We start from the raw sequence: 27,904 nt of genomic DNA on the forward strand, positions 1-27,904 counted from the left end.
GGGCGAAGGATATTACAAAATCCCCATTCCCTCCTATTCCAGGGGAAGGATACTGCAAAATCCCCATTCCCTCTCCACTCCTGGGGGAAGGATATTACAAAATCCCCATTCCCTCCCACTCCAGGGGAAGGATACTGCAAAATCCCCATTCCCTCCCACTCCAGGGGAAGGATACTGCAAAATCCCCATTCCCTCCCCACTCCAGGAGGAAGGATACTGCAAAATCCCCATTCCCTCTCCACTCCTGGGGGAAGGATATTACAAAATCCCCATTCCCTCCCCACTCCAGGGGAAGGATACTGCAAAATCCCCATTCCCTCTCCACTCCTGGGGGAAGGATATTACAAAATCCCCATTCCCTCCCACTCCAGGGGAAGGATACTGCAAAATCCCCATTCCCTCCCACTCCAGGGGAAGGATACTGCAAAATCCCCATTCCCTCCCCACTCCTGGGGGAAGGATATTACAAATCCCCATTCCCTCCCCACTCCAGGGGAAGGGTGCTGCAAAATCCCATTCCCTCCCCACTCCAGGGGAAGGATACTGCAAAATCCCCATTCCCTCCCCACTCCTGGGGGAAGGATACTGCAAAATCCCCATTCCCACCCCACTCCTGGGGGAAGGATATTACAAAATCCCTATCCCCTCCCCACTCCAGGGGAAGGATACTGCAAAATCTCCATTCCCACTGGGGGCCAGCCAGAGGTGGCATTTGCCGATACTCCGAACTACTCAAAATTTCTGCTACCGGTTCCAGAACCTGTCACAACCTGCTGGATTTCACCCCTGCTCTGAAGACTACCTATTACAGAAAACCAAGGTATTTTCATTTGAAATTAAAAAAAAAACATAATTATTTAGTTTATATTCCCTGTAAGCAATGTTGATGAAATAGCTTGCCAAAAATTTGGAATATTATAAAGCAATTGAGATGACAGCGTTTATCAAAGATCAGCGCACAGGATTTCAGATCGCAGACCTGCTCCCTCAAGAGCAATTATGCCACCTTTCTGAGAGCAACAGTGACACTAATAGAGAACCATGGTGTCCACACAGCATTCTTTCTTTCTTCTGTCTCTGCATGTTTCGTCCCCCCTTCTAACAGCCACTAGAGGGCAGGACAAGATTGGTAGCATCTCCAGTTGAGCCTGTGACGGCAATATAAAGCTCAGTATCAGCCTGTTGGTGGTATCGCACCTTTAACGATTGGGTAATGTCTCCTAGGTATACTTTTGAAACAGTAAAGGGAAAATGACTGACCACCATGGCACCCCAAAAAGGAATAGCTGACGGGGAAACCTTTTCTCTCCCATTAGAATACAGAACAGTAAGAATGGAACAATTATAGAGCAATACCTCTGAATCAGGGGTTGGCTAAAATTTTAGCAAGGAGTTCTCCAACCTCTTGTTGGGTGGGCGTGGCCATGCTGGGCGTGGCCTAGTCAGCCTCCTGAGCCATGGCAGGGGGAGGGGCTTTTTGCCCTCCCTGGGCTCCGGAGGCTTTTCTCGAGTCTCTGGGACGGCGAAAACAGCCTCCTCAGGCTCTGAAGGCCTTCTGGGGACCAGAAATAGCCCCGTTTCCAGCCTTCCCAAACTTCCACTAGACCCATTTTTCGACCTCTCCAAGCCTCCGTGCGTGCCCTGCATTTACCTGCATCCAAAATGGGCCACGTGGAGACTCCTGGGAGGGGCAGGGCAGGTGGGTGGGGCCAGCCAGGAGTGGGATTTGGGGGTTCTCCGAACTGCACAGAATCTTAGCTAGAGGTTCTCCCAAACCCCTGCGAACTCCCAGTGGCCCACCCCATCTCTGAATCTTCAACGCACATGGGCAACCTAGAAAGATAACACAGTCCATTGTATCTAAAGCTACTAAGATAGCTGATAGGACCAAGAGAGATAGACTAACCTCATTTAGTTCCCAATACAAGTCATTCCTTGCAGCACCGAATGCTACATTCATACCCTGCCCAAGCAAAACTTTAATAGGTTTGTCTTATAAAGGCCTTGGACAGCCGTTCTTAACTGGATCAGGCTACAGCTAGATATAATACCTCTATGTTAAGATCACCACAGTATTTATCTAAGACAAACACAGGGTCTTACACAGGGATGTCAAGCTCACGTCGTCACGTCATTGTCACATGATGTATCGGGACTCCCTCCCCCCCTTAGCTAAACTGGGGGTGGGCGTTGCCAGCACATGACGCATCCGGCCCACAGGCCGTGAGTTTGACACTCTGGTCTAACATATGATTAGCAGGATGTACTAAGCCAGAGAGGTTGCTAAAAAGGCTATGGACACTTTAGCTTTCTCTGACTGACCTCCATGGACTCTATCACCAGCTGGAAACTAGCTGGGGAGTAGGTGGCCATAAAAATTGAATAAATAATAAAGAGCCCCACACAAGTTCAGAAGGCCTGAAGAAGCATACAAATGTGTAGCAGGGCTGTTACTACACTAGAAAGATACTCTACTTGTCCCTAAAGCCCAACTTAACAAAAGAAATATTCATATCCTGCTCCTTTAGAAGTAGTGCCCCTGATAAGTACCACTTGCCTCTCTGGCTTTAAGTCTATGATTGGTCCAAGATCCAAAACCCTGGAAAGAAAGATCTCCAGAAGGTAACATCACTACTTTCACCCAACTAGATCTTGGTAATAGTTGATACAGATCATTAGGAAGAGATCCAGTTGTCAGGGTTCCAAATAGCATCCAGAAATAAACCAGAGTCCGAGGATGCCATTTTTTCTTTTGGACTCTAGGTCTGTCACCAGTATTGCCGCCACCAGTCTGAAAATAAGAGTTCAACACCATGTTGCTGATCTCCCATCCTCTAGAATGTCCCCTCTATCCTGTGACCAGATTTTGCAATTAATATGGATTGGATTGGATTTATTAGATTTATATGCCGCCCTTCTCCTAAGGACTCAGGGCAGCATACAGCATTAAAAAACACATAGTACAAAAGTTAAAAGGAAATTAGAAACAGTCCAAAAAACAAACCCAATTTATATAACACTCACATTTTAAAAATTAAATAAAATTAACAGGCCAGGCCGGCTTGCTGGAAAAGCCAACTTTTTAGGGTGCGTCGGAAGGACCGGAAGTCAGGAATTATGCGAAGCTCCGGGGGCAGCTCATTCCAGAGGGAAGGCGCTCCCACAGAGAAGGCTCTCCCCTTGGGGGTCACCAGCCGACACTGTCTGGCCGACGGCACCCTGAGGAGGCCAACTCTGTGGGATCGTACTGGACGGTGGGAGGCTATTGGTGGCAGTAGGTGGTCTCGCAGGTACCCTAGGCCTAAGCCATGGAGCGCTTTAAAGGTCATAATTAGTACCTTGAATCGCACCCGGAAGACAACCGGTAACCAGTGCAGGCCACCTAAAAGGGGTGTAACATGGGAGCACCTAGGTACCCCCATGATAACCCGTGCGGCCGCATTCTGGACCAGCTGAAGCCTCCGGGTGCTCTTCAAGGGCAGCCCCATGTAGAGAGCATTGCAGTAGTCCAGGCGAGAAAGGACGAGGGCATGAGTGACTGTGCACAGAACATCCCGATCCAGGAAGGGGCGCAACTGACGTACCAGGCGAACCTGGTAAAAGGCCTCCCTGGTCACGGCCGTCAGATGTTCTTCTAAGCTAAGCCGCGTATCCAGGAGGACTCCCAGATTGCGAGCCTTCTCTGAGGGGGCTAAAATTTCTCCCCCTATCATCAAAGATGGAACAAGATGCACACATCGGGATGACGGAAACCACAGCCACTCAGTCTTGGAGGGATTGAGCCTGAGCCTGTTCCTCCCCATCCAGATCCGCACAGCCTCCAGGCATCGGGACATCACGTCGAGGGCATCGTTTGGGTGGTTTGGGGTAGAGATGAAAAGTTGGGTATCATCAGCATATTGATGATACCGTACCCCAAAACCACGGATGATCTCGCCCAGCGGTTTCATATATATGTTGAACAGGAGGGATGACAGTCACAGTGTCAACAGCAAAACCTTCCATTTGGCCTGTATCCAATCCAGTGGTTTTAAATTTAAGGAATAAATCTGCTAAATAAGATAATAAATTCAGACATATTTATGGGCTGATGTAAGCTTCATGGGAGAAAGTTCATTATAGCATTTGATTACAGCAACTTCAAATGATGACTCATATGTATTAATGGACCATGGCTGATTAAATCATTTTCTGATCACCTGATACTGTGAGATGTAATGCTTGCTAATTAACTCTGTTCACATGTTCAGTTTTCAGATAGCAACTGCAGAGCTATGAGACTTGGGAACATCATGTAGTCTACCATGTTTGCATATATGCCTGATGTAATTATGCCTGTACTAGTGAAACTCAACTGTACAAATATTTTGTAACTCCTTTTATGCTATTCCAGTATTTTTTGAGCTACCATTAACAAATCCCTATTTGTATTTCTATCTGGAACTTTAGACAAGAAGAGATGGTTATGCACAAATAGGACAAGGAAGTTTTTAGTTGTTGCATTCCTTCCCCATCATAATTTTTCAGGTTGATTTTTTTCATTGTAGCTTGATTTATTTTCCTGGGGGAGAAATAGGTTGTTTCCTCAGCAGAATAATACGGAGTTTAAAGTAATGTTTTTTTAAACTATTGTTATCAATGTATTTTCCAGCTTGGCATTTATGAGCTGTGCTTTTTTTATTGGCCGTGATTTGTAAATGTGTTATGGTGATTAATATCTTATACTTGAACCAGGAAGACCTAAAGTCTGTTTCTATCTCACTGAGTGACTTTGTGCCAGTCACTTCCTCATAGCCCAAGGATTCTGGAGGAGACCCCATTAAAGCCCCATTGTGCATGCAGAGAAAGGCAGGATATAACTGCAATGAAGAAATAATCAATGTAATAGTTTGGTGATGGAAATTTTTTACATAGTTTAGCATCATGAAGAACCATTTTTCTCTGCCCAACCCTGTTAAAATTATGCAACATTTAGATCTATTTAGGAGGAAGTAGAGACTGTTCATTCTGGTATTAAATTTCAATCCTTATCCTAAGTGACATGATTTACATTTCTCACATCATTTGTGAAAACAAATGACCCATGCAGCTGCTGAATCACGTAGTCAAGGAAGACTGATTGTAGGACTAGGTGGCACATTGCTTATATAAGCCAAGTCCTTATGGCAGCTACAAGAATATGATATGCATTGGATATATGAAACACCTCACTATAACATGGTTTGTTTGGTTTTGATTTAGCATGTTGTGTGAAGCCTGACATTGTAGCATATAAGCCATAGTTTATAGACTGTTATGTGAACCTTAGCTTTGTAGTATGCAAACCATATTTATAGCAGCAACTATAGTTTATTCTCTACCTCGTGGTTAAACAAATTATGGCTTAGCACAATGTATGAACTTATTACTTCAAAACTGTACTATGTTAGATTAGATTTCTTGTTCTTAGATCCTATTGAAACAAAAAATCAATAATAACTTAAATCCAATTTATTTCAGTGAGAACCAAGTGCGGATAATACATGGCACTTCCAAACTAATCAGACTTTCAGATTCCCAACTTTTCTATTTTAACTTGAAAAAGTAGATTCAACTGATTACGGATGTTTTAATTGTTTCCTATCATGAACAATGGACTGAAACAACGGACACTATCAAATTAATATTTCTCAACGTCAGCAACTTTAACTTGTGGCCTTCAAGTCCCAGAATTCCCCAGCCAGGACAATGACCAGGAGATTCTGGGAATTGAAGATCACAGGTTTTAAAGTTGCCAAGGTTGAGAAGAAACACTGAGAAAAACTAAGCGTAGTACACAAAATTGTCTGCTGCAACTTACTACCTGTCAATGGCTACTTCAGCTTCAATCGCAATAATACACAGGCAAAAAATAGATACAAAATCAAGGTAAACCGCTCCAAACTTGATTGCAGAAAATACTACTTCAGCAACAGAACGGTCAACGCTTGGAATGCATTACCTGACTCTGTTGTTACGTCTACAAACCCCCATAACTTTAACCTTAAACTGTCTAGCATGGACCTCACCCCTTTCCTAAGAGGTCTGTAAGGGGGCGTGCATAAGCGTGCCTACTATTCCTGTCCTACTGTCCCCACTTATTCGTCCCCATTTCCTGTGTCCATGTCCACGTTTATACTTATACCTGTTATCTGGTAGGTTTGACAAACTAAAATAAATACATAAATTAAAATAAATTAAAAAACCAGACAAGATTCCAGCTCAGAAAGAAGGATCTACTAATTTTGCATCCATTTCGCAGAGCATGACCCGTGAGTCAGGGAAAAATCAAATCCGCCTCTAAGGCAAATGAGCAGGATCGGGCTGAGTAACCAAACTAGATCGAGATAAGCTCAAGTGTGACTTTTTTTTCCCGATTTGAGGCCAAGGGCTTCCTGGGCATCAATCCAGGGCTCCGTGGAGCAGAAAGACCAAGAGGGACGCCAAATGCCATCAGTTCAGTGAAGCAAGTGTGAAGAAACACGCGTTGCCGCCTAAAGGGGACGGAGCCACTACCACCCCATTAAGTCCAGAGTCTAAAATTACCCAATTGAACCACCCATTGGGGGAAAAGAATAGGCGGCGATGTGCTCGAGAGCAGCCGCAAGCGAGAAGAGGCGGTCGGGTCAGCCCAGCTCAAGCAGTCGCCCTTCCTCGTATCTCGGGCCAATTCCCCCAGCAGCAGCTTTAGGCCTGGGCGGAGCTTGCCCGGGTTTCCTCCCGCCCCGGCTCCTCCCAGAAGCCGGAGCCTGGTAAAGACAGCTCCGCCGGGGTGTTTCCTAGTTCAGCGCTCGCCACTCGCTCGCTGACTGCCAGCCGCGGCTTGGGTGTTCCGCTCCTTCTCTTGCTTGGAGCCCGGAGGATGGTGCTGCCCAAAGCAGAGCACGCCGCCAGGCTTTACCGGGCGCCGCCGGAGCTGGCGCGGGAGGCGCATGTCGCTTCCTTGGAAAAATACCGCGAGCTTTACCGCCGCTCGGTGGAGGAGCCGCAGGGTGAGTGCCAGGCCGTGGCGGGCGAGGTTGGCGCGCCTTTCCCTGTCAGCTTCGGGGCAAGCTTCCAGGCCGCTCGCGGTTGCCTGACTTCCTGACCGTGGCAGGCGGGATGGAAGGCGCCCCGTGGCTGGGGCCGGAGGGCGAGAGGAGGACGCTGGCAAGCAAGAAGCCCCCGTCCCAGGGCGCCGCGATCCAGCTCCTCTCCTCTCCTCTGCTACCATGTGCTCGCATAGCTGCCCTCTTCCTGCTCCTCCTATAATACTGGTAGTTGCCGATCCTTTTGATCGGATGCATCAGGGTCCCGAAGGCGAACCAGCCGCTGCCCCGGAACCCATCCGTTAGTCTGAGGTGGGCTGTCCGGGCTGCGAAGCGGGTTTCTCTGCTCTCCTGTGTGCGAGCAACAAGTGTCTCCTAGCATCTCTGCTGGAATTACTTTGCTGAGTTGTTTCAAGGAGGGGTGTGTAAGGAGGGGACGGGGCTTCCCTTGTCTGGCTCCAAGTTTCTGAAGTTACAACCAGCGACATGTTAGTTATTTCTCCCAATGGAAGAAAAATAATCTCTTGTTGATTATAAAGTAAACACTGCCTCACCAACCTGGACCATAAAAAACCCCTCCCTATTGTTTAACTTGTAATGCTAAAACAAAGAGCAGTTGAGCAGTTCAAAGTTAGACGTGTATAAATGTGGGCGGACTGTAATCCACAAATATGTTTTCTTCTGGAAATTAGTTGTATCATATTATGAATGGGACCAGCAGCTTCTATATTTGCACATAGGTTTTCCATGCACAATACTTCATACTAATCTCATCAGACTTCTCCCCCCCCCCACCCCTAATTTATAACAGTATGTAATTATAGGTCATTTGCTTCCTTGTACAATTGTTTATCTAAATGAGCATGAGTGTATTTATGTGCTAAAATCACAAAACTGGTTAGGAGGGGGATAATGTAGTTAGATGATGTTGCATGTTGAAGTAATATCCAAATGAAAGATGACAATATACTTCCAGCTGAGCAGCAGACATGGGGGAAGGACTTCAGTCAATCTACAGTATACCCTGAGTTCATGTTTATGTGGATCTTGAATCCCGCAATAACTATTGCCAGAATAAAGACTTATTCACATTAGTCCTCCAGTATTTGGCTCAAAACTGTGCCTAGGTTATATGTTGTCAGTTCTAGGCTGTCAAAGATTTGGCTGAGGTTAGTAACATTTTTGTGGGGGTGTCTTTGAGTAAGTTTTTGATTCCTGGTTGCTGTTTGGAGAAGTTATTTCAGTTTTCTTGGCAAGGTTTTTTTTGGAAGTGGTTTGCCATTGCTGCTTCCTATGTCTGAGAGAAAGAATGCTCAAGGTCACCCAAAAGGCTTTGTGCCTAAGATGGGACTAGAACTGACAATCTCCAGTTTCTGCCTGAAGCCTTAACCACTATACTAAAGTAGCTCTTGTAGCAAGATACTGACTACAATTGGGTGCCAACCTTTTAGCAATAGGCAAGCAGAGAAACGAAGCAGTCAGATTTTAATATCTAGACCAGTGTTTCTCAACCTTGGCAACTTTTAAGATTTGTTTTAACTGGAGGAGTTCCCCTGATCTATGGAAGCCCTCTCCCCCAATATATTTTGTTACAATGTTTCTACCATGTTGTCTATGAGGGCAGTGTTTGCAACAGGTAGTCCTTGTTTAGCGGCTGCTTCATGTAGCACCACTCACAGTTTGTATGGTTTTAGACAAACATAAAGGGATGAACACAAATGAAGCTCATTGAGATTTGCAAGAGCTGTATGTCTGTAAAGTTATGTTTCTAAGTATGACAGATATTTGAAGAAGATAACACGTTCTTTATTATTTTATTACAAAATATACACTCATAATATGCTGTTCTATACCTCATTGGTACATAAGGAAGAGATTATATTAGACTTTTCTGCTACCATGAGAAGTGGTAGAATATAGGTTTACTGAATTCAACACTCATTATGCAGAAGAAAATAAGTAGCATCCAGAGAGAGATACAAGTGAAACACTCATTCACATCACATAACTCATTGTACCAAAAGAAATATGCAAAACTACTAACACACACTTTTCAACGAAGGACAAAAAAAAAGCAGTAGATAAACACATTTGGTAGAAACTACTCTATTTCTCCCCTTTCAACCTCCCATTCTACCATGGTTCCCTGAACCTTTTCCCCTTCTCTGGCCCTGCTTTTTAATTTCCAAAAATGTCTTTGGGATTCATTTGAAGCCCAGTGGCATGCTTGGAAATCAAGATGACTTCAGAGACCACCATTCTTCATTTTCAGCATGTCAGCCTTTCAGTTGATTTGATTATAGTAATATATTTTTATAGTCAGGAAGGGGCAGGGAGTTTGATGAGCTTCAAGGAAAAAAATGTATTAAGGCTCCAAAATATATTGATGTTAACACTAGAATTGGCAGAACTGAAAACAAAGCATGCAATTAAGAATTAAATGAACATGATTTTGCCAACATGTTTATTGATATTAAACAGTCAACTTGCCCATTGGTTTGGGTTTGAAAGTAAAAAGTTGCATTGGACTGTTTAAAGATCCAGACATAGAATCACAGAATGCAGGATTATTGACAGTTGTGGGGAAAGGCATGGCTACTTTAAAGAGTTGCCAACAAGTACTAGGTTGGCTCCCCTACAGTTTGAATCCAAAACACGGCAGAGCCAATACAAATTCCAGAACTAAGTATATAAAGTATAGCTAGTCCTCAACTTATGACCACAATGTTTTTATTTATAAAACTGAGTAACATTTAATATTGTGATAGATAAAAGGAAATTATTTAAACAGTTTTTGTAATATTTCAAATTGGGAGAAAAGATAATTGGCTGTGATTATATAATTGGTGCATTTATGAACATATAATGTAGGTTCTACTCAATATATTGGCAGTATATATTTTCAGTTATAATGATAGTATGTAGTTAAGTCGGAAATTATGATTGAATTCAAAATATTAACGTTCTGCTTTGTCCTGCTTGTGAATGTACCCAGAAACATCAGATTAGTTGCTATGGAAAACAGGAGGTTAGCTAGAAGGATTTTAATTTGCCAAATTCTCTTATCTTGCCTCTGAATAAATGGCACGTGAACAAAATTCTATCATCATGAAAAAAAATCTTGCTTGTGGATCTTTTTTTTTTTTTGCCAAGAATGACTGTTAATATAAGCTTCAGAATGCAGCCAATATTTAGCAAAATTTAGACCTGCCTGCTTATTCCTTCATAAGATTGGAAGGTTGGTCTTTAGATACTGATATCTGATAGTATTTACGAATACCTTATGTTTGAAACATTTTTTTAAACTTTTTTGCAGAATTTTGGGGTGATATAGCCAAAGAATTTTACTGGAGGAACCAACACACTGGACCATTCCTGCAGTACAATTTTGACATTACCAAAGGGAAAATCTTTATTGAATGGATGAAAGGAGCTACAACCAACATTTGCTACAATGTTTTGGACAGAAATGTTTACGAGAATAAACTTGGAGACAAGATAGCATTTTATTGGTAATGTTCTGCTTCTTACTTTGTTCTAGAGAGTTCCGATATAAATTGAACATTAAATTGTGGTTGTGGGATGAAATATTGGAGATGATGGTAAATGATGAATAAGTATTGTGTCATTAGAAACTCTCTTGCAAGGTGCATGAGAAAGGAGAGGGAATTATCCTCAGATATTGTAGATTTCTCAGTTTTCATATTCTGTCTATAAAGCAAATTGCAAAAAAACCACTCTTCATTTAGTGATTACCTGGCAACCATTCACTAATACAACAGTAATGCAAAATTCATTTTCTGATGTATGCATGCATTTGCAACCATATTTTACTAAACAACAAATGGGTATACTCTCTAAAGCAGTGGTTCTCAACCTGTGGGTCGAACGACCCTTTCACAGTGGTCACCTAAGACCATCGGAAAACACATATTTTCGATGGTCTTAGGAACTGAAACACCAATTTTATGGCTAGGGGTCACCATAACATGAGGAACTGTATTAAAGGGTCGCGGCATTGGGAAGGCTGAGAACCACTGCTCTAAAGTATTTTTTTAAAATCTTTGTGGTGCTGCTCTTATTTATCTTATTATTTCTGTTTAGCAGGCTTCCGTTTGTTAAAGCAATGCTTTATTGCAGGACTGTCAAACTCACGGCCCGCGGGCCAGACACATTATGTGCTGGCAACGCCCATGCCCAGTTTAGCAAAGGGGGGGGAGTCGCAATACGTCACGTGACACCGCTATGATGCCCTGAGTTAGATACCCCTGTGTTATAGTACTTTCAAAATGTCACATTTCTTCCAGCTGTAGGCTAATATCTTAGTCAAATGATAGAGCTTGAGAAGAACAGTAAATTATAGTTTGGCTGTGCAGTAGTCATAAAAGCAAATATTTTGCATAACAGATGCTTGCTGAAAAAACAAGGTTTGTTATTGGTTATTCATTAGCATATATTCCTTTTTCACAACGATCTACATTTTATTTTTTTGCATATGTATCTATTTAAACATTTGCCCATCCCCTTGCTTCTATAACCCTGAGTGACAATCAATAAATTAAAACTATAACACTGAAAACCTAACATTTTAAAAAAGTAACTGCCATGTAATAGCTTCATTGTTTCTTGTTTTCAAGGATATTAATATCCCTTATTTCCTCTTTCTGATAGTTCTACTTTCTAGTTCCCTTTTGCTTTACTGAGCAAACGAAGAATCAGGAAATGTGACACCAATCCTGTCAACATTTAGTAGGACGTAAGTCCAACTGATTTCACTCAGGTTATACTCCTGAATGTTTCCATTTTATGCAGCTATGATAGTATTGGTGTTTATAAATCTTATTATTAACATTTATTTAGCCAATTGTTATAGTTAAAAATAATTCTTACAGCAATGCAAATCAACAAAACCATATAAAGCTGCAAAAATTAAAACCATAAAACAACAGCAAATAAATTATGGCAATGCTGTTGTTACAATATAGTAATTGGCACACCAATGCAAAGTAACTTAAAGGTTATAAAAATAACAGGGCCTTCAGGTGATAATAAACGTAAGCTATGACAACCATAAAGGATTGTAAAAAGAATTCCACAATTCTTCCACCTGGAAGCTCTTTCTTTTGGGTGGCCATATAGAGAAAATGTAGAAAATATGATAATCGAGAAGGTATCCCTTCTTGATCCTTTGCTAGAGAAAACTGCCCAGCTATCCAAATCCTAAACCATATAATGCTTTGTATGTCAGCACAAGTACTTAGCCTTAACTTTTTAGCATGATGGCAGCTATCACATTTTTTTCAGATGATTTAACTTTATCCTAAGAGGTGGTCCCTTTCAGTACCCTAATTGCAGCATTTTGTACTACCCGTAGTTGTAATTATTACTCCATCAGAGGCAAATCCATACTATGCATATTGAAATATTTTCTAAGCAGACTTCAGAGTTCAAAATATTTTCTAAGTCAGATTTATCAGCCTATCTGAGGAAAAAGTACAGGAGATATAAATAAGTTGCATTTTTTTTAAATATTAAAGCAATAGCTCACATTTCAGAATCTGAATTCTACAGCTGTTCCAATATTGATTAAAGATGGTCTGGTAGCCAGTCATTTCTTTGTGAGGTACAATTGAATCCTTTGGTGCTAGATATGAAAGCAAACTATGGGAAAAATTTCGATATAATCCTTTTTGCCTTGAATGCCTCCTGTTTCAATTTATATTGGATATACTGAAGGAAACAGATTTTTCGGGCAAAACTACAAGGGTGTGAAAAAACAGGTTCACTTAATGTAAGCTGGAAGTGATATGCCTATGCATCATTTTGAGGCGATACATTTCCTTTAGTTTTTCTGGAACATGCTAGAACATTCTAGTTTGCCTCAATATCTATGCATGATACAATATAATGGTATATTGTAATCTTTTTAAGTGGCATTTAGAAGGAGACATCTCCTCACAAAGGAGACATCTCTCCCTTCAAGTTTGCTCTTTTGCAACTCATGCACAGATATCCTTTGTCTTTATATGGTAAATTTAATTATTATAGTTAATGCTTAATGGTAAGATCCACAACCTGTCTAAGTTAGTGGCAATCACTGTAGCAATGACAGTACATTTAATTTGTTTATTTGTTATATGAATTGTATACCACTGAACTTCCAAATGACTTAATGATTTACTTTATAGACATGCAAATAGAAATTAAAACTGCATCATCATAAAAGCATAAAAATAATCAGATGGTTAAATAATAATACATTGAATTAGGTTTGTGTGATTAAGTACTTTTGCTTGTGTAAAATCTGTTGGTAAATATATTTGAATTATTGTTGGTCTTATTATGAGGTTGCTTCTTTGTGCAAACTTTCCTCGCTTGCTCTGTTCTATGTGTAAATCTTATAATTTTTATAACAAGTCCCAGGGTTTTAGCTAGATATAAAAAATGTGTCATAACTGGTACTGCTAAACATCAGCTGCATTGATCTCTCATCAGTGGCTATTCTTGCCAAGGTTGCTAGGAATTGGTGTTTGATAAACATCTGGAGGATTATCTTCTTCCAGACTAAAACATTAGGGACTTTTAAAGAGAAAAAATGATGTAATGAGATTTAAGAGAAAAAATGACATAATGTAATGAAAAAAAATTCATAGCATAAGGGTAATCATGAGAAAGAATGATTGTCTCCAAGAATAGTGATGAAAATTTGAAAAAGCAGAACCTGGAGAACAAAAAAGGCCCAGCAACATTTGGAGAACAAAAAGTTGTCCATGTCCCATGTAAAGTATCCACTATCCTGGATATTCCTTAGAATTGGGTTTGCGTATAAATATATAAATATAAGGTCAGAGAGATATCCAAAGGTTTGTATAAAATTTCCATCTAGGAATTGGACGTATCATCAAGTATCATCCATTGTTTTAAGGAACTTTCAGGGAACCTAGTGAGGATGTGAACGTTTCCCTGCTTTTTATTTTCTTAACTTTGTATTATTTTGTTTCTTTTTTTATAAAGATTTTTTTTAAATTTTTGAATAAACACAAACAGACAAAACACACAAAAAACCACAAAATCATCTTCCATTACAAATTGTAGAAAGTGTGTCGATTGGTTACAAAAACTTCCGTGTATCCCTTCCACAGTCACCACCTACAATTCATATCAAATCATATATTTTAAATCAAATATATTTATATATATTACTATCATCATACCTCAACCTTCATTTGACTATAATTGTTTTTACATCCTTTTATATAAAATATTCCAGATTTAAAGCAAAACCACATAATGGCATTCCATTAGCTCTTCCCAATATCATCCAGTAACATTACAACTTTATAACATGTTCTAAATAAAAATTGGTTATATTTTTAATAGAGTTTCTAAACCTCCTTTCGTAGTCACCATTTGCAATTTATATCAAATTTCCTCTTATCAAACCAATACATATATATGCATTATTATCATTTATCAATCAATTATTTAACTGTATCCATTATCACTTCATTTTATACATAATGATCTAAATTTAACTAAACTTGACTTAATTTTTTATTATAAGCTTTCATTATATCAACCTGTGTCTTTCCAGTAATAGTGCAATCTTATGTCTCTTGCCATTTGTGGCATTAGCATTCTAGTTATTTCCTTAGTAAGTTTTGTATGGACTTCTCTTCGCAACTTATTGCTTATTGCATATCTTATATACGCTCGAAAACCTCCATCTGCTTCTTCAATCAGCTTATCTTTGGTTATCACTAGTGCTTCTGACAAAATTTCTCTCCTTAGTTCCATCAATTCTTCTCTCTTTTCTTCTTCTATACTTTGAAATCTGGGGTAGCGCTCCAGTCCATCTATCTCCCCTTTCCATATTCCACTCTTTCCATTTCCAACCACGCTCAGTTCACTGTCAGTATCAACAATTTTCTTGTCTCTTTGTTTATTTTTTCCTTCAGTTTTTAGAACTCTGATCTCCACTTTCTTCATTTGATGAACATCCTCAATTTTTCCATCAAATTTTACTGTTCTGCTATCTATGTTCTCCAATCTCTTCTCAATTTTCTCTGTTATTTCTAATAATTTTTGAATTTCAAACATAATCTTTTGCAATGTTAAGGTTTCTTTTTCATGTTGCGCCATTCTTCCAACATGTAAACACTGCCACTCTGGCATTCAAAACTTTTTATTAAATTTAAAGCAAGTTCATTTATAATCTTTCAAGACAAGGCTTTGTTATCACTCCACTCCAGCTGCCAATAAAGCTCCCAAAGAGCACCTGTATAAACAACCCATGCTCTTCTCACTATCACTCTCTGTAAACAAGCTGGGGAACCTTGAAATGCAAAGTCAAATGATCAAAGAGAAAAAAGAAAAGACAATATTTCCAAGCCTTCCAAGCTTCCAGCCTCCAAGTGGCAGTGTTACTTCATTTCCCTCTGTTATTACAGCTCTCTTTGTATTCCTTTTATATCTTCTTTATATTCCAGGCTTAAAGAAAACAAAATTCTTAAATGGAGCAAAAAAACCCCATCCAATCCAGCATTATAAAAATAAGGAAAATGATTTTAATCCATAGGTATAAAAAAAAGAATATAAAAATTAGTAGAAGAATAACTAATCCGTTCAATTTAAAGACTAGGAAATATTTGCAAAACTTCCAGCCGTAAACGAAAATTTAAAAAAAAGGATAACACACTGTCTAATGTAGCTTAATTTCGCTCCTTGTTCTCTTCTGTTTTCAAATTTAATTTAGCTTTTTTTTTTGGGAGGGGGTAGTCTTTTTCATAATAATAATATTTCCTCACCAGATGGACACACTTTCTCTTTCCGTTTTCCTCCTGTTCCGGAGCTGTCCCAACTTTAGCAGCTTCAATGGCTGTGCTTCTGTCACCAGCAAAAAGATTCTCCTGGATCAATCAGGGACTTTGCGGTGTCCCTGAGATCAGTAGGACGTACTCTTCCCTATCACCGTCTCTTCGGGACAGTTTAGGTCCAAAAGGACCGTTCAGTGGCAAAAGTATCGACTGTTGTTGCGTCGTGTTGTTGTGACATCAGCTCCTCCTTCCGTATTCTTTTGTTTCTTACTAAACCATCTTTTTTCTTGCTTCCTATTCTAATAATTTATTTTTGGAATCATTTTTGTCTTACATTTTTGCCTACCATTGCAAGAGGCACCAGAGTTAGTAAAAAACAATAAATGTCATTAGGGCAATGATAAACAATAAATGTCATCAAATACTTTCAGCTATTGGTAACTAAGCAGGCATGGAATGAATTTGCTATTTAGAAGTATTCAAATTAGTTTTTTATGATGCTTTTTTCTGCTAGTGCTGCAAATATGTGAATTGGAAATCTTGATTTTACTATGTTTATTGCTTATAGAGATATAGAAATTATGTGCAGCAAAGGATTAGAATCTGCCATCATGATTGTATAGGTAGAAGCTTTTATACTCTGAAGATTATGGTGCATTTTATTTTAGCTTGAGGGAAATTGTCCCTGAAAAGGGATGCTATTGGAATGTAAAAAAAATTTTTGGTTCATCTAATGAACAAAGCCATCCAGAGTCATAGGGGCGATGGATGGCATAAAAATTCAGTAAAATGAATCTATGAAATGGAAAGTTACTCTGCTCACAGCTAGTGATTTAGAAAGTCATTGGGTATTCTAGCTCAGTAAAGTGACTTTATCTATTTTCTCTGATGTGGTTTTAGGGCTTGATGTTTGCTCTGCAAACATGAAAAGATATTGCATACCTTTAAAGTAGAGTTTCCTTATGCCAAAGTTAGAAAAGAGTATGTGCTGTTGTGGTATGGCCCAACCTCTCCCTTTCTGTACCTTAGAAATTCAGAGCTATCCTCCCTAAATTGCTTCCCTGCAGATGGGAGAAAAGATACGGTGTCCATGAAGCAGTCTTTCTGGTTAAAGAAAAGCAAATTGAGACAGGCCATTTGATAAAGAGTGAGAAGGAAGTAATCTATGGTATTTTTTTCTTATGTTTTTCCTCTGGGAAAAGTAGAACCCGCTCTTTTGTCTGGACTCCTGTCCCCATGGATCTTTTAGTATGCTTTTGGAGCTAGCATTAGTGGTAATTTAATAAAGGGTAGAGGAAAGAGAAAGACTATTTTATTGAGCATGTCTGATGTAGTCAGTCTTTTTATAATTCTCCTCCTTCCTCCTGTAATCTTTCTGTTCTTTGTTGAAGTATGCATATTTGAAACTCTATTCTCTAAAATACATATGGATTCTATGTAAAATGATGGGTGTGTAGGATTCTTTTACGTAGGGTTTTTTTCTTAAGTTTGTTGGTGTTCCTCCATAGGCTACACATACACCAGAGGTGGTATTCAGCAGGTTCTGACCAGTTCTGGAGAACCGGTAGCGGAAATTTTGAGTAGTTCAAAGAACCAGTAAATATCACTTCTGACTGGCCCCGCCCCCATCTATTCTCTGTCTCCCGAGTCCCAGCTGATCGGGAGGAAATGGGAATTTTGCAATAACCTTCCCCTGGAGTGGGGAGGGAATGGAGATTTTGCAGTATCCTTCCCCTGCCACGCCCACCAAGCCATGCCACACCCACCAAGCCATGCCCACAGAACCGGTAGTAAAAAAATTTGAATCCCACCACTGACATACACATAGGACTATTGCATTTTGATCTACATGTTTGTTAATAAATGAATGAATGAATGAATGAATGTTGCATTTTTGTGAGGTACAAAACGGACAATACAGTGTTGATCCAAGCTGTTAAACCAGAAATTGGCAATATGGATATGTTCCAGCTGCTTTGGATTGCATCTCCAATAATCTTTTACCATTGGCTAGATAGCTGGGATTGATCAGAGGTAAAATCCAGGCATCAGATTATCACTTTGTGAAAACTATCTGTCTATCATATACATATACACATACATATACCTAGGTGCTCTCTGAGCTTCCTTGTTTTCTTGCATATGTTTCAGTACCCTAACTAGGTAACATCATCAGTGCGTTATCAGTGCATCCTTTCAACCCTGAGCTACAAATATTCTCATATATATATGTGTGTGTGTGTGTGTGTGTTGTATTTGTGCTGATAAATAAATAAAGGGAGACTAGTATAGATCTATTTCAAGCTATTTAGCTCTCATCAGCTAGCCATACCCTTACTGGGATTTGAACCTGTGTGTGTGTGTGTGTGTGTGTGTGTGTGCTATTTTCCCCACAACAACAACCCTGTGAGGTGAGTTGGGCTTGAGAGAGAGAGAGTGAATGGCTAAAGGTCACCCAATTACTTTCATGTCTAAGGTAGGACATCAATTTACAACTGTTCAATTAGTAACTGAAGTTACAATGGTACTGAAAAAAATGACTTATGACCATTTTTTTTACACAACCGTAGCAGCATCTCCATAGTCACATGATCAAAATTAAATTCTTGGCAACTGACTCATATTTATGACAGTTTCAGTGACCCAGAGTTAGGTGATCACCTTTTGTAACCTTCTGAAAAACAAAGTCAATGGGGAAGCCATGTTACTAACTTAACAACTGCAGTAATTCACGCAACAGCTGTAACAGGAAAGGTCTTAAAGGGTTATAAAATGGGGCAAAAATCACCTAACAATTGTCTCGCTTGGCAACAGACATTTTGGGCTCAATTGTGATCGTAAGTTGAGGACCACCTGTATATTCATTTAGACTGCTTTTCTGCTTTGCAGATAGCTTTACCTATAGCTCAGTGATTTGATGGTTTGGATTTAGTGTAGGGGATAAATTTAGCTTTGTGATTTGTATACCATAGTTTGTGGCTTGGCATAATTTATGAACCTCACCAATTGGGGCTTTATAGTAATTTTTGTCTAATACTATATAGCAATTTAACGTGATAGGTAAAGCAGATTCTTCTTATGCTTTTTAAAGAGATGAAATAGTGTTGATAGTGGGCTACTACCAAAGATCACAAAGAATGATGAATTGCAGATTGTGTCATGTTCAAATGTTAAGGGCTACGCTGAGGCCTCAGTCACCAGGTCTACGGGGTAAATAGTAGTTGTGCTCCTTTTCTTGCCATGGGGACATTGCAGAAGTTCATTGGAAAACATCACTCTGCCAAAAGTCTCAAAAGGTTTCGCTAACATTCTTCAACTGCTTTTCATATAAGAATTTTTAATGAACCATTTTTTTTCTCTATTAAGAAATAAGCGTATGTGTGCGCACACAGGTACAAATTACAAGATTTCTGCCTTAAAATAACATTTCTAATATATGTGCCATTGAGAATTTTCTCTTTCTACTTGGCTGTGGTTGTAGTTTTGCAAGACTTCATTTCAGAAATTGCATTTCACCAATGCTGGTATGTTGCCAGAATGGTAGTTGAGTAAGAAAAACGGATGGACAGATAATATAATCTCTGAAAGATGATTGCTCATACTCTATAATTACACAAGAGCTTGCTTAATGACTAGAAATAAGTACTGCTGTTTGTATAAAGACATGCTATTGAATAATTTCCCTTAAATATACATGACAATCATTTAAAATAACAGTGACCGGATTTTTTGATAATTCTGTTAATTCTATTAAAACGGTATCTGCTGCCTGCTCGGGCTGTAGTTTGCTTCAGATTCAAAGTCAGAAAAGATGCTTTAGCATCTGATTCTTGGAACTCCTTAAAGCAAAACTGCTTTAAACTCTAAACAAAACTTTCAAGGAGATGCAAAAAAGATGGCACAATTACTGCATGCATTCTGATTTGTATGGTGTATATTCAAAACTGAAAGTGGTAGTGCTTAACAATGTTAATCTATTTTTTGCATGTTCTTGGGATTGTCTCTTCAAGCTATGATTAAAGAATCTGAATCTTACCTAAACTAAAAGTATTAAAAGTAGGAACACATAGTAGGTTTTTCAAAGATTATGCAAATCCCACCTTATTTTTAAATTTTAGAATTTAGAAGCAGACTCATAAGTCTACTTTAAAGAAACACTTTTGAGAGGAGGTAGAGGGCTATAAAACTATCACTGTCACTGCTGCTTTTTGTCACAGTTGTTTTTGCATTAATCAGTACATTCAGCAGTTCATATGTGGTGGCGCAGTGGTTAGAGGGCAGTACTGCAGGCTACTTCTGCTACACCGGCTGCCAGCAGTTTGGCAGATCGAATCTCACCAGGCTCAAGGTTGACTCAGCTTTCCGAGATGGGTAAAATGAGGACCCAGATTGTTGTGGGCAATACAGTATGTTGACTCTGTAAACCTCTTAGAGAGGGCTGTGAAGCGGTATGTAACTCTTAAGTGCTATTGCTATTTCTTAAAAGTCAAAACACATAACCTCTAGGATTTAAGTTTGAGTTGTTCTATATTGGATGTGAGAAAGTGATGGGCGCTGTTCACAATTGCCAATAAATGAACTCAATTGTGAACATTGCTACTCAGAAAGATCATATCAACCCCAGAATATATACCAGGCCAAGAAATCAATTCCACCAGAAGACTTAAACTATTTTTTTAAAATTAAAATTGGCTATAATATAGAATCTTTTCAATCTGACTGATTTATCTCCACACCTTCCTACCCTCCTGAGAATTAGGGAGGTGGCTTTTTGAGAGATTTTTACATACCTTCTGCATGGCTTGAGCTTAGGCCAGCGATGGCGAACCTTTTTTGGCTCGCGTGCCACAAGTGGGGGGAGCGCAGGGGGGGTCGTGTGCGGGCGTGCCGCACCCATAATGCAATGCGCGACCCCCCAGTGCGCATGCGTGCACAATGCGCCCCCCATTTTTACATGCTTTTTTCGCCCTCTCCAGGCTCCAGAGGCTTTATAGGAGCCTGGGGAGGGCGAAAAGAGCCTCCCCCTCCCCCCGGAGGCCCTCCGGAGGCTTCAGGGTCCGTCCGGAGGCTTCCCTGAAGACTTCGGAGCGCTCAAAAGGATCCTCTGAGCAAACCGGAAGTGACTTCCGGGTTACTCGGAGGGTCGTTTTAACCGCTCCGAAGGCATCAGGGAAGCCTCCGGATGGACCCTGAAGCCTTCGGAACGCTTAAAACCAGCCTCCGAGCAAACTGGAAGTGACTTCCGGTTTGCTCGGAGGGTCGTTTTAAGCGTTTCGAAGGCGTCAGGGAAGCCTCCGGACGGTCCCTGAAGCCTTCAGAACGCTTAAAATGATCCTCCGAGCAAACCGGAAGTCACTTCCGGTTTGCTCGGAAGGTTGTTTTAAGCGTTCCGAAGGCTTCAGGGAAGCCTCCGGACGGTCCCTGAAGCCTCCAGAGGCCCTCTGGGAGGGCGGGGGAAGCTCTTTTCGCCCTCCCCAGGCTCCTGTAAAGCCTCTGGAGCCTGGGGAGGGCGAAAAATGGCTTTAAAAAAGGTGAACTCAGGTGGCCAGCGCGCGCATGCGCGCTGGCCAGCTGACAGGGCAGTACCTCGCGTGCCCTGACAAATGGCTCCGCGTGCCATAGGTTCGCCATCACTGGCTTAGGCCATGTTTTTCACTTTGTTGTTTTGATAAGAAATTCTGCTGATTTGTGCTAAGATCATCTTCTTTACTCTCTACTTATCTGGAGTATCAGAAATGGTTTTATCGCATGGTAGAGGAAGGAACTCCTAGGAAGAATTTCCTTGTCCATGTATTGACTATTAGCAATTCTACCGGTATGGTGTCATATCTGCTGTAGTTAACAAGAGACATCATCAGGAAAATCTTATTTTCAGGGAACTTAATTGACAGTGTATATTGCTTGTTTAAGCTATTTTGAAATAAAATTTGGAATTGCATAAGAATGAATTTAACCCTTAGATAACTAACATTACTCATTTCTAAATCTGCATAGGAAAGATTCTTAGTATGATAGTTACTAGGTAGGTATTATTAACAAAGACAGAACCATTAATTGCAGATAAAATAGAGGAATTCTTCCAGAACTATACAGTAAAAATCAATAATATGTCAATTATTATAAAAAATTAAAGATAAAATATTACTTTTCACTGTATGGTTACGATTGTGGAGTGGGGCTTTTCAAATGCTGGTGGATTGCAACTCCCACATTCTTTGCTATTAATCATAGTTGCTGAACTGTAACCCTGACAGTAGCTGAATAATCATAGTTTTTCCACCTCAGATTTAGACACTTAGATTAGAGCACGCTTTTTTTGTGAATTGTTTGTCAACCCTGAAAAGTGCATTCAGAATTCCATACGATAAACGATATTTCAAAATCAACGTGTAGGTTACATGGGGAAATTGAATAATAGGATTTGGTGGAAGGAGCTCATGCCTATGCTTGTATCCTAGTTTAATTTCAGAAAATATCACATGAACATGGTTACTGATGTTTAAGGCAGCATTATGGTGATATATAAATTTATACCTGTGCCATGCTGCAGTTAATGAGATTTTATAATGCACAAATGGGGCCTGTTAGTATTCCCAACTCTCTTTATGACCTTGTGTGCATTTTTGAAGAGAAACTATAGCAAAAGCTTTTAGTTCTCTTTCAGTGATAAAATCAAATTTATGTTGCAGATAATACGTGAATTGCAAATTAATGAAAGGGGGGGGGACACACTGTAATTTGCTTAAAAGCTTTCCTGCCTGTAAACTGTTACATTAATCCAGAATTGTTTTTAATTAAGCTAACTGTGCGGGACTAATGGTGATGTCCTAAATCTTGATGCACAAAATGGATATTCATGCACATAGAGAAGCAGTGGCTACTTTAAATTCCATTTTGATGATATTGTAGAACAGTGGTTCCCAAACTTTTTCAGTCCACCACCCCCTTGGTGCTACAAACTGATCCTCAGTGCCCCCCAACCAGTGGTGGGATTCAAAAATTTTACGACCGGTTCTGTGGGCGTGGCTTGATGGGCATGGCTGGGGGAGTCATGTCACTGGGCGGTTTGCATGATGGAATAAAGATAGTAACAGTAAAATTCAAAACTGTAACAAATAATTGCACATTTATTCAAAATCCAATTTAAAAACCTTTGTAGTTAGTTAATTCAGCAAAATTGTTGAACATGATCCAGTGATACCAGGTTTTCAAAGTCTGATAGTCATTTATCAAGAACCTTAGTAACTGGTAACTTAGTAAACTTAGTAAAATTTAGTAACTACTTCACTGTTCAGTAAATTCTTAATGTGACGGATGGGCTTGATAAAGTGATACCAGTTTCCCAATGTCTGGTTTTAAGTCACTTAGCAGGAGTCTTAAATCACCACATTCAGTAATCTGGAGTCATTTTCTTTGCTTGGAGAGAAGTTGGATGACCACACTGAAGCCATGTTCCACCAAATATGATGTTGGAAATGCAACAAGGAGCTTCTTAACCACTGTCCATAGTGCAGGATAGCGATCAGAAATTTCTTTCTGTAACCAAAACTCTTGGTACGATTTCTTGAACTTTGGCTTCAGCTCAATGTCACCAACATTTGTTTGAATTATTTGATGAGATTATTGCATGTACCTAGGGATTCCCAATATGGAAAGTGAGAATGGGAACATTTTAACAGATCTATATGTTCTTGGGTTATAATTTTCACTAAAGAACCATGAGGATGGAAAGGGAAATATAGACAATGGAGTCCAATCCCCTTCCTCAACAGTTTGGAAGCAAAGAATAACTCTAGCAAATGTAGCCTTTTACTTCTTTGGGAAATCATTATTTTTTTAAATTATTATTATTATTATTATTATTATTATTATTATTATTATTATTATTATTATTATTATTATTATTATTATTATTATTATTATTATTATTTTTCCCAATACAACTCATGCAAAGGGTCATCCACAACTACATTACATTTTCCACACTCATATTTGTGATTCCTTATAACTTTTTTAGTATAAATCAACGCATTGACATATATATCACTAATGCAGTTTCCCATCTCTTCCATTGACGTAATTAACACCTTATGTATTGAATACAAGTATATCAAGTATAGATTAAACATAAATTGAAAAATATCTAATTCCTTTACCTTTTACCTTTTATTTCGATTTTTATACCGCCCCCTCTCCCCAAAGGGACTCGGGGCGGTGACAATTCAAATGTATAAGCTGTGAATTTATTATATAATACACAGGCAAACATTGCACTTATGCCTAAGTCCCCTACCCACGAACATTATAAGACAGATAAAACTATCTTAGCTGGCTGTTGTAAATATTACTCTGCTAATTCAACAAGAAATGCTACTGCATGAATCCTTAATGCAGAGCACAGCTAAAAGTGATTTTAGCAATTTTCTTCCCAAGTTAATTCAAAATGTATATCCAAATGTTCCTCTTATTTTTTCCCCAAGCACTAGGGAGGATTATATTCAAAATCAGACACTTTTCTCTCTCTCTCTCTCTGTGTGTGTGTGTGTATGTGTGTGTGTGTGTGTGCGTGCGCACATGCGTTTGCTTGCTTCTGGTCTCCAGAGTCAGAGGGGCCGGTTGGGACCCCCAGAAGTCATCTAGTCCCACCCCAGACAGCGCCCCCCCGCCCCACATTCCCAAGCCCCACCTCCTCTGGGAAGGCTCCGGTGGGGGGGAATACGGAGCCCCCACCCCTTCTGCTGCTCTCCCCCACCCTTCACTCTCACTCACTCCCTCTCTTCGTAGTCCGGGCGGCTGCAGCGCTACTGGGTCGGTGAGCATGGACGGGCCGTCACCCCGGGGAGGGGAGGTCTGGCCGCCAGCAAAGGGCTTCCGCAGAGGCACCCCGTGCAGGCAAAATAGCGAGCGAGCGAAGGAGGATCAGGCAGGGCACCGAGGCCCCTTCGCCTCCCACTTTGTCTTGATGAGGTTGCTGCAGCTGCCAGGCGTGGACGGACGGAGGTAGCCAGAGCGGCCTGGGCGGGCGAGCGATGGAGGATCAGGCAGCTCTCTCACTTGCTCGCCCACCCGCCCGGCTTTCCCCGCCGCTCTGTCTACCTCCGTCCGTCCACGCCCGGCAGCTGCAGCAACCTCATCAAGACAAAGTGTGAACGAAGGGAGGCGAAGTGGTCTCCCTTTGATCACTCGCTCCCCCTGCCCATCCACACTATGCTAGCCCTGCCCACCACTCACTGATTGGCTGGCTCACCAATCATCCCGCCCGCCTCTAAGAGCCCTATCTATAGAAAGCCAAGCAGAAAAAAAGGTAACTGGGTTTAGATAGGGCTCTTAGAGGCGGGCGGGGCGATTGGTGAGCCAGCCAATCAGTGAGTGGTGGGCAGGGCTAGCATAGTGCGGATGGGCGGGGGGAGCAAGCGATCGAGCAGGTTCTGGATGGGCGGGGGTGAGTGAGCGAACTGGTTCTGAATGGCTCACTAGAGGAGGCCACCTCCAGCACTCCTCTGCCACCCCCCTTGCCTCTTACTGCTCCCCTGCCGCCCCCCTTGCCTCTTACCGCCCCCCTAAGCCATTCCACCGCCCCCTAGAGGGCGTTACCGCCCACTTTGGGAACCAGTGTTGTAGAACATGGTAAAGTGTTGTTGAGAAATGGCAACGTCATTGAGAATACCAATAAAGGCTGTATGAAAAATTGTGTGCAATCTTGTGTGATGCTTTCTGATCAATGAGGAATTGTAAAGAAATGGACTTTTCAACATGTTTCCAGTCTGTTGAAATTAAACAATTCTAGATTCAATAGTCATGTGTTTACAACACTAGATGACTTTAAAAAGTAAATACATGAACATTATTTAGGTTAGGTAAATAGGTATGTTGATATATTTGCTTAATACGTCTACATGAGAGTCCATATACCAGCTGGATATACTGAAATAGCCTTCTAATGACCTGCAGATTTAACAGCCATAAAGTTTATAGCTACCTGGAGATCAAAAACAGGTCTTTCTTCTACAACTGGGAAGAACCTTATTCTAAAGACACATTGCAAAATTCTCTTTTGTCTAATGAAAAATGATTATCTATGGCATGGTGTTGCCTTTTAAACTGAGTTAAATTTCTACTAAATATTATTGGGTTCATTCTATGAAAGCATGTAACTCTGGAAACTGAAACTTAATATTACATTTTTTTTTTCATTATGGAAATTGAACTGGATTCTGAACCTTAGTTTAACATTGAGCAAAATAGTTTTCTGCATACCATCAGAAAATGGGTGCATCCAAGAAGAATTTCATACTTAATATTTTTAGTGGATCTCTATACTAGAGGAAACAAATGGGCAGCAGCTTGTAGGCATTTACAGTATGTTCTTAACTCTTGGGGAAGATGGGAATTTCTGTCAATGAGAAAATATGTTCCCTCGGTAAAAGTCAAACCTGCTTGAAGTTTGATTTTTTTGATGACTCCATGGAATATACACACATTATTCCCTTCTTTTGGGATATTTAATCAGCTTTCCAGCCTACATGAGAATTTAGGATTTCTTGATGGTCTCCTATCTAAATACTAATTCTATCCAAGTGCTGCAGGCAGATCCATCCATTAAACAATGCCATCTATCAGGACACTGGAAATATGTCTTCGCTGTAGTAGCACCTGCTCCCTGGAATGAGATTCTACCTGAGATTCTCTATACCTGTATAGAGAAAGGTACCCTGAAGATGTGGCTATAGTAAACTCGGACCTTTGGCAAGAGTGATTGAAGCCTGTTTTCTTCTTTTTCTGTGTTTCTATCTGAATCTGTTTTTTCCACCCTTTGTGTTCTTTTATTTATGTTATTTTTGGGTTTTTGTCTTTTTCCTTTTTAAAATATTTTTTTGTAAACATTATTATGATTGATTGCAAGTCAGCTAGATGTTCAGACTGGATTTTGTATTTTTATCCACCTATCGAGTCCTACCCATGGACCTGGGATAGGCAGAGTAAAGCTGCCTTTTGCAATTGACTAATGTGAATTTTTCAATGCTGCTGATGTTTGATTGATGCTCCAGGTGTACTTTGTGATATCCTCCAGTTCTTTTTCTTATGTTCTGCTGTTTCTAGGGATTGCTACCTCCACAATCCATACTTTTTGTCTTTCTTAGTGACATTTAAGTAATACAATATAATAGCAGAGTTGGAAGGGACCTTGGAGGTCTTCTAATCCAACCCCCTGCCTAGGCAGGAAACCCTATACCATTTCAGACAAATGGCTATCCAACATCTTCTTAAAGACTTCCAGTGTTTGGGTATTCACAACTTCTGGTGGCAAGCTGTTCCACTGATTAATTGTTCTAACTATCAGGAAATTTCTCCTTAGTTCTAAGTTGCTTCTCTCCTTGATTAGTTTCCACCCATTGTTTCTTGTTTCTGCCTTCATGTGATTTGGAGAATAGTTTGACTCCTTCTTCTTTGTAGCAACCCTTGAGATATTGGAACACTGCTATCATGTCTCCCCTAGTCATTCTTTTCATTAAACTAGACATACCCAGTTCCTGCAACCGTTCTTCATATGTTTTAGTCTCCAGTCCCCTAATCATCTTTGTTGCTCTTTGTTGCTCTTCTCTACACTCTACTTCTCTACTTCTCTACACTCTTTCTAGAGTCTAGAGTTACATTGTGGCAACCAAAACTGAATGCAGTATTCCAAGTGTGGCCTTACCAAGGCATTGTAAAGTGATATTAACAAAGTCTGGGGGTGTTATGTGGCAATTCTTGTCTGTCTGAATTCTAAAGTTCCAGAGTAGTTTGATTTCTTCATTTTTTATGACTTTTTCTATTTTATGGTCCCACCAGTTCTTGTTTGCAAACAAATGGTATTTCTTGCAGATCTTCCAATGCACCATTGTTTGCTACTTGTTGTGCTGTTATTTGTATTTAGTCTCTGCTGTCTTATTACAGCCTCTGACCAGGTTTATGATTACAGTATTGACCACATTTGATCCCGTCTAGTTTCTAAGGTGCAGCCAAAGTTGGCTAGATGTTGTTCCATCACTGGGCCCTCAG

General features: G+C 40.3%; 1 protein-coding gene across 2 annotated transcripts in view; it reads left to right on the top strand.

Annotated features, from left to right (window-relative positions):
* The first annotated feature begins 6,746 nt into the window (after positions 1 to 6,746).
* The window catches only part of ACSS2 (acyl-CoA synthetase short chain family member 2), a 66,273-nt gene continuing 45,115 nt past the window's right edge, over positions 6,747 to 27,904 (top strand). The window contains exons 1-2 of one of the 2 annotated variants that reach the window (XM_081949093.1): positions 6,747 to 7,010; positions 10,363 to 10,558. In XM_081949093.1, the coding sequence (XP_081805219.1) occupies positions 6,881 to 7,010; positions 10,363 to 10,558 (326 nt within the window). In that variant the 5' untranslated portion in view covers positions 6,747 to 6,880. The remainder of the gene's footprint in view (positions 7,011 to 10,362; positions 10,559 to 27,904) is intronic. The other variant, XM_081949094.1, reaches the window with a different exon arrangement.

The sequence above is a fragment of the Natrix helvetica genome, assembly GCF_964273705.1.
Source record: "Natrix helvetica genome assembly, chromosome: 3".
Lineage (NCBI taxonomy): Eukaryota > Metazoa > Chordata > Lepidosauria > Squamata > Natricidae > Natrix > Natrix helvetica.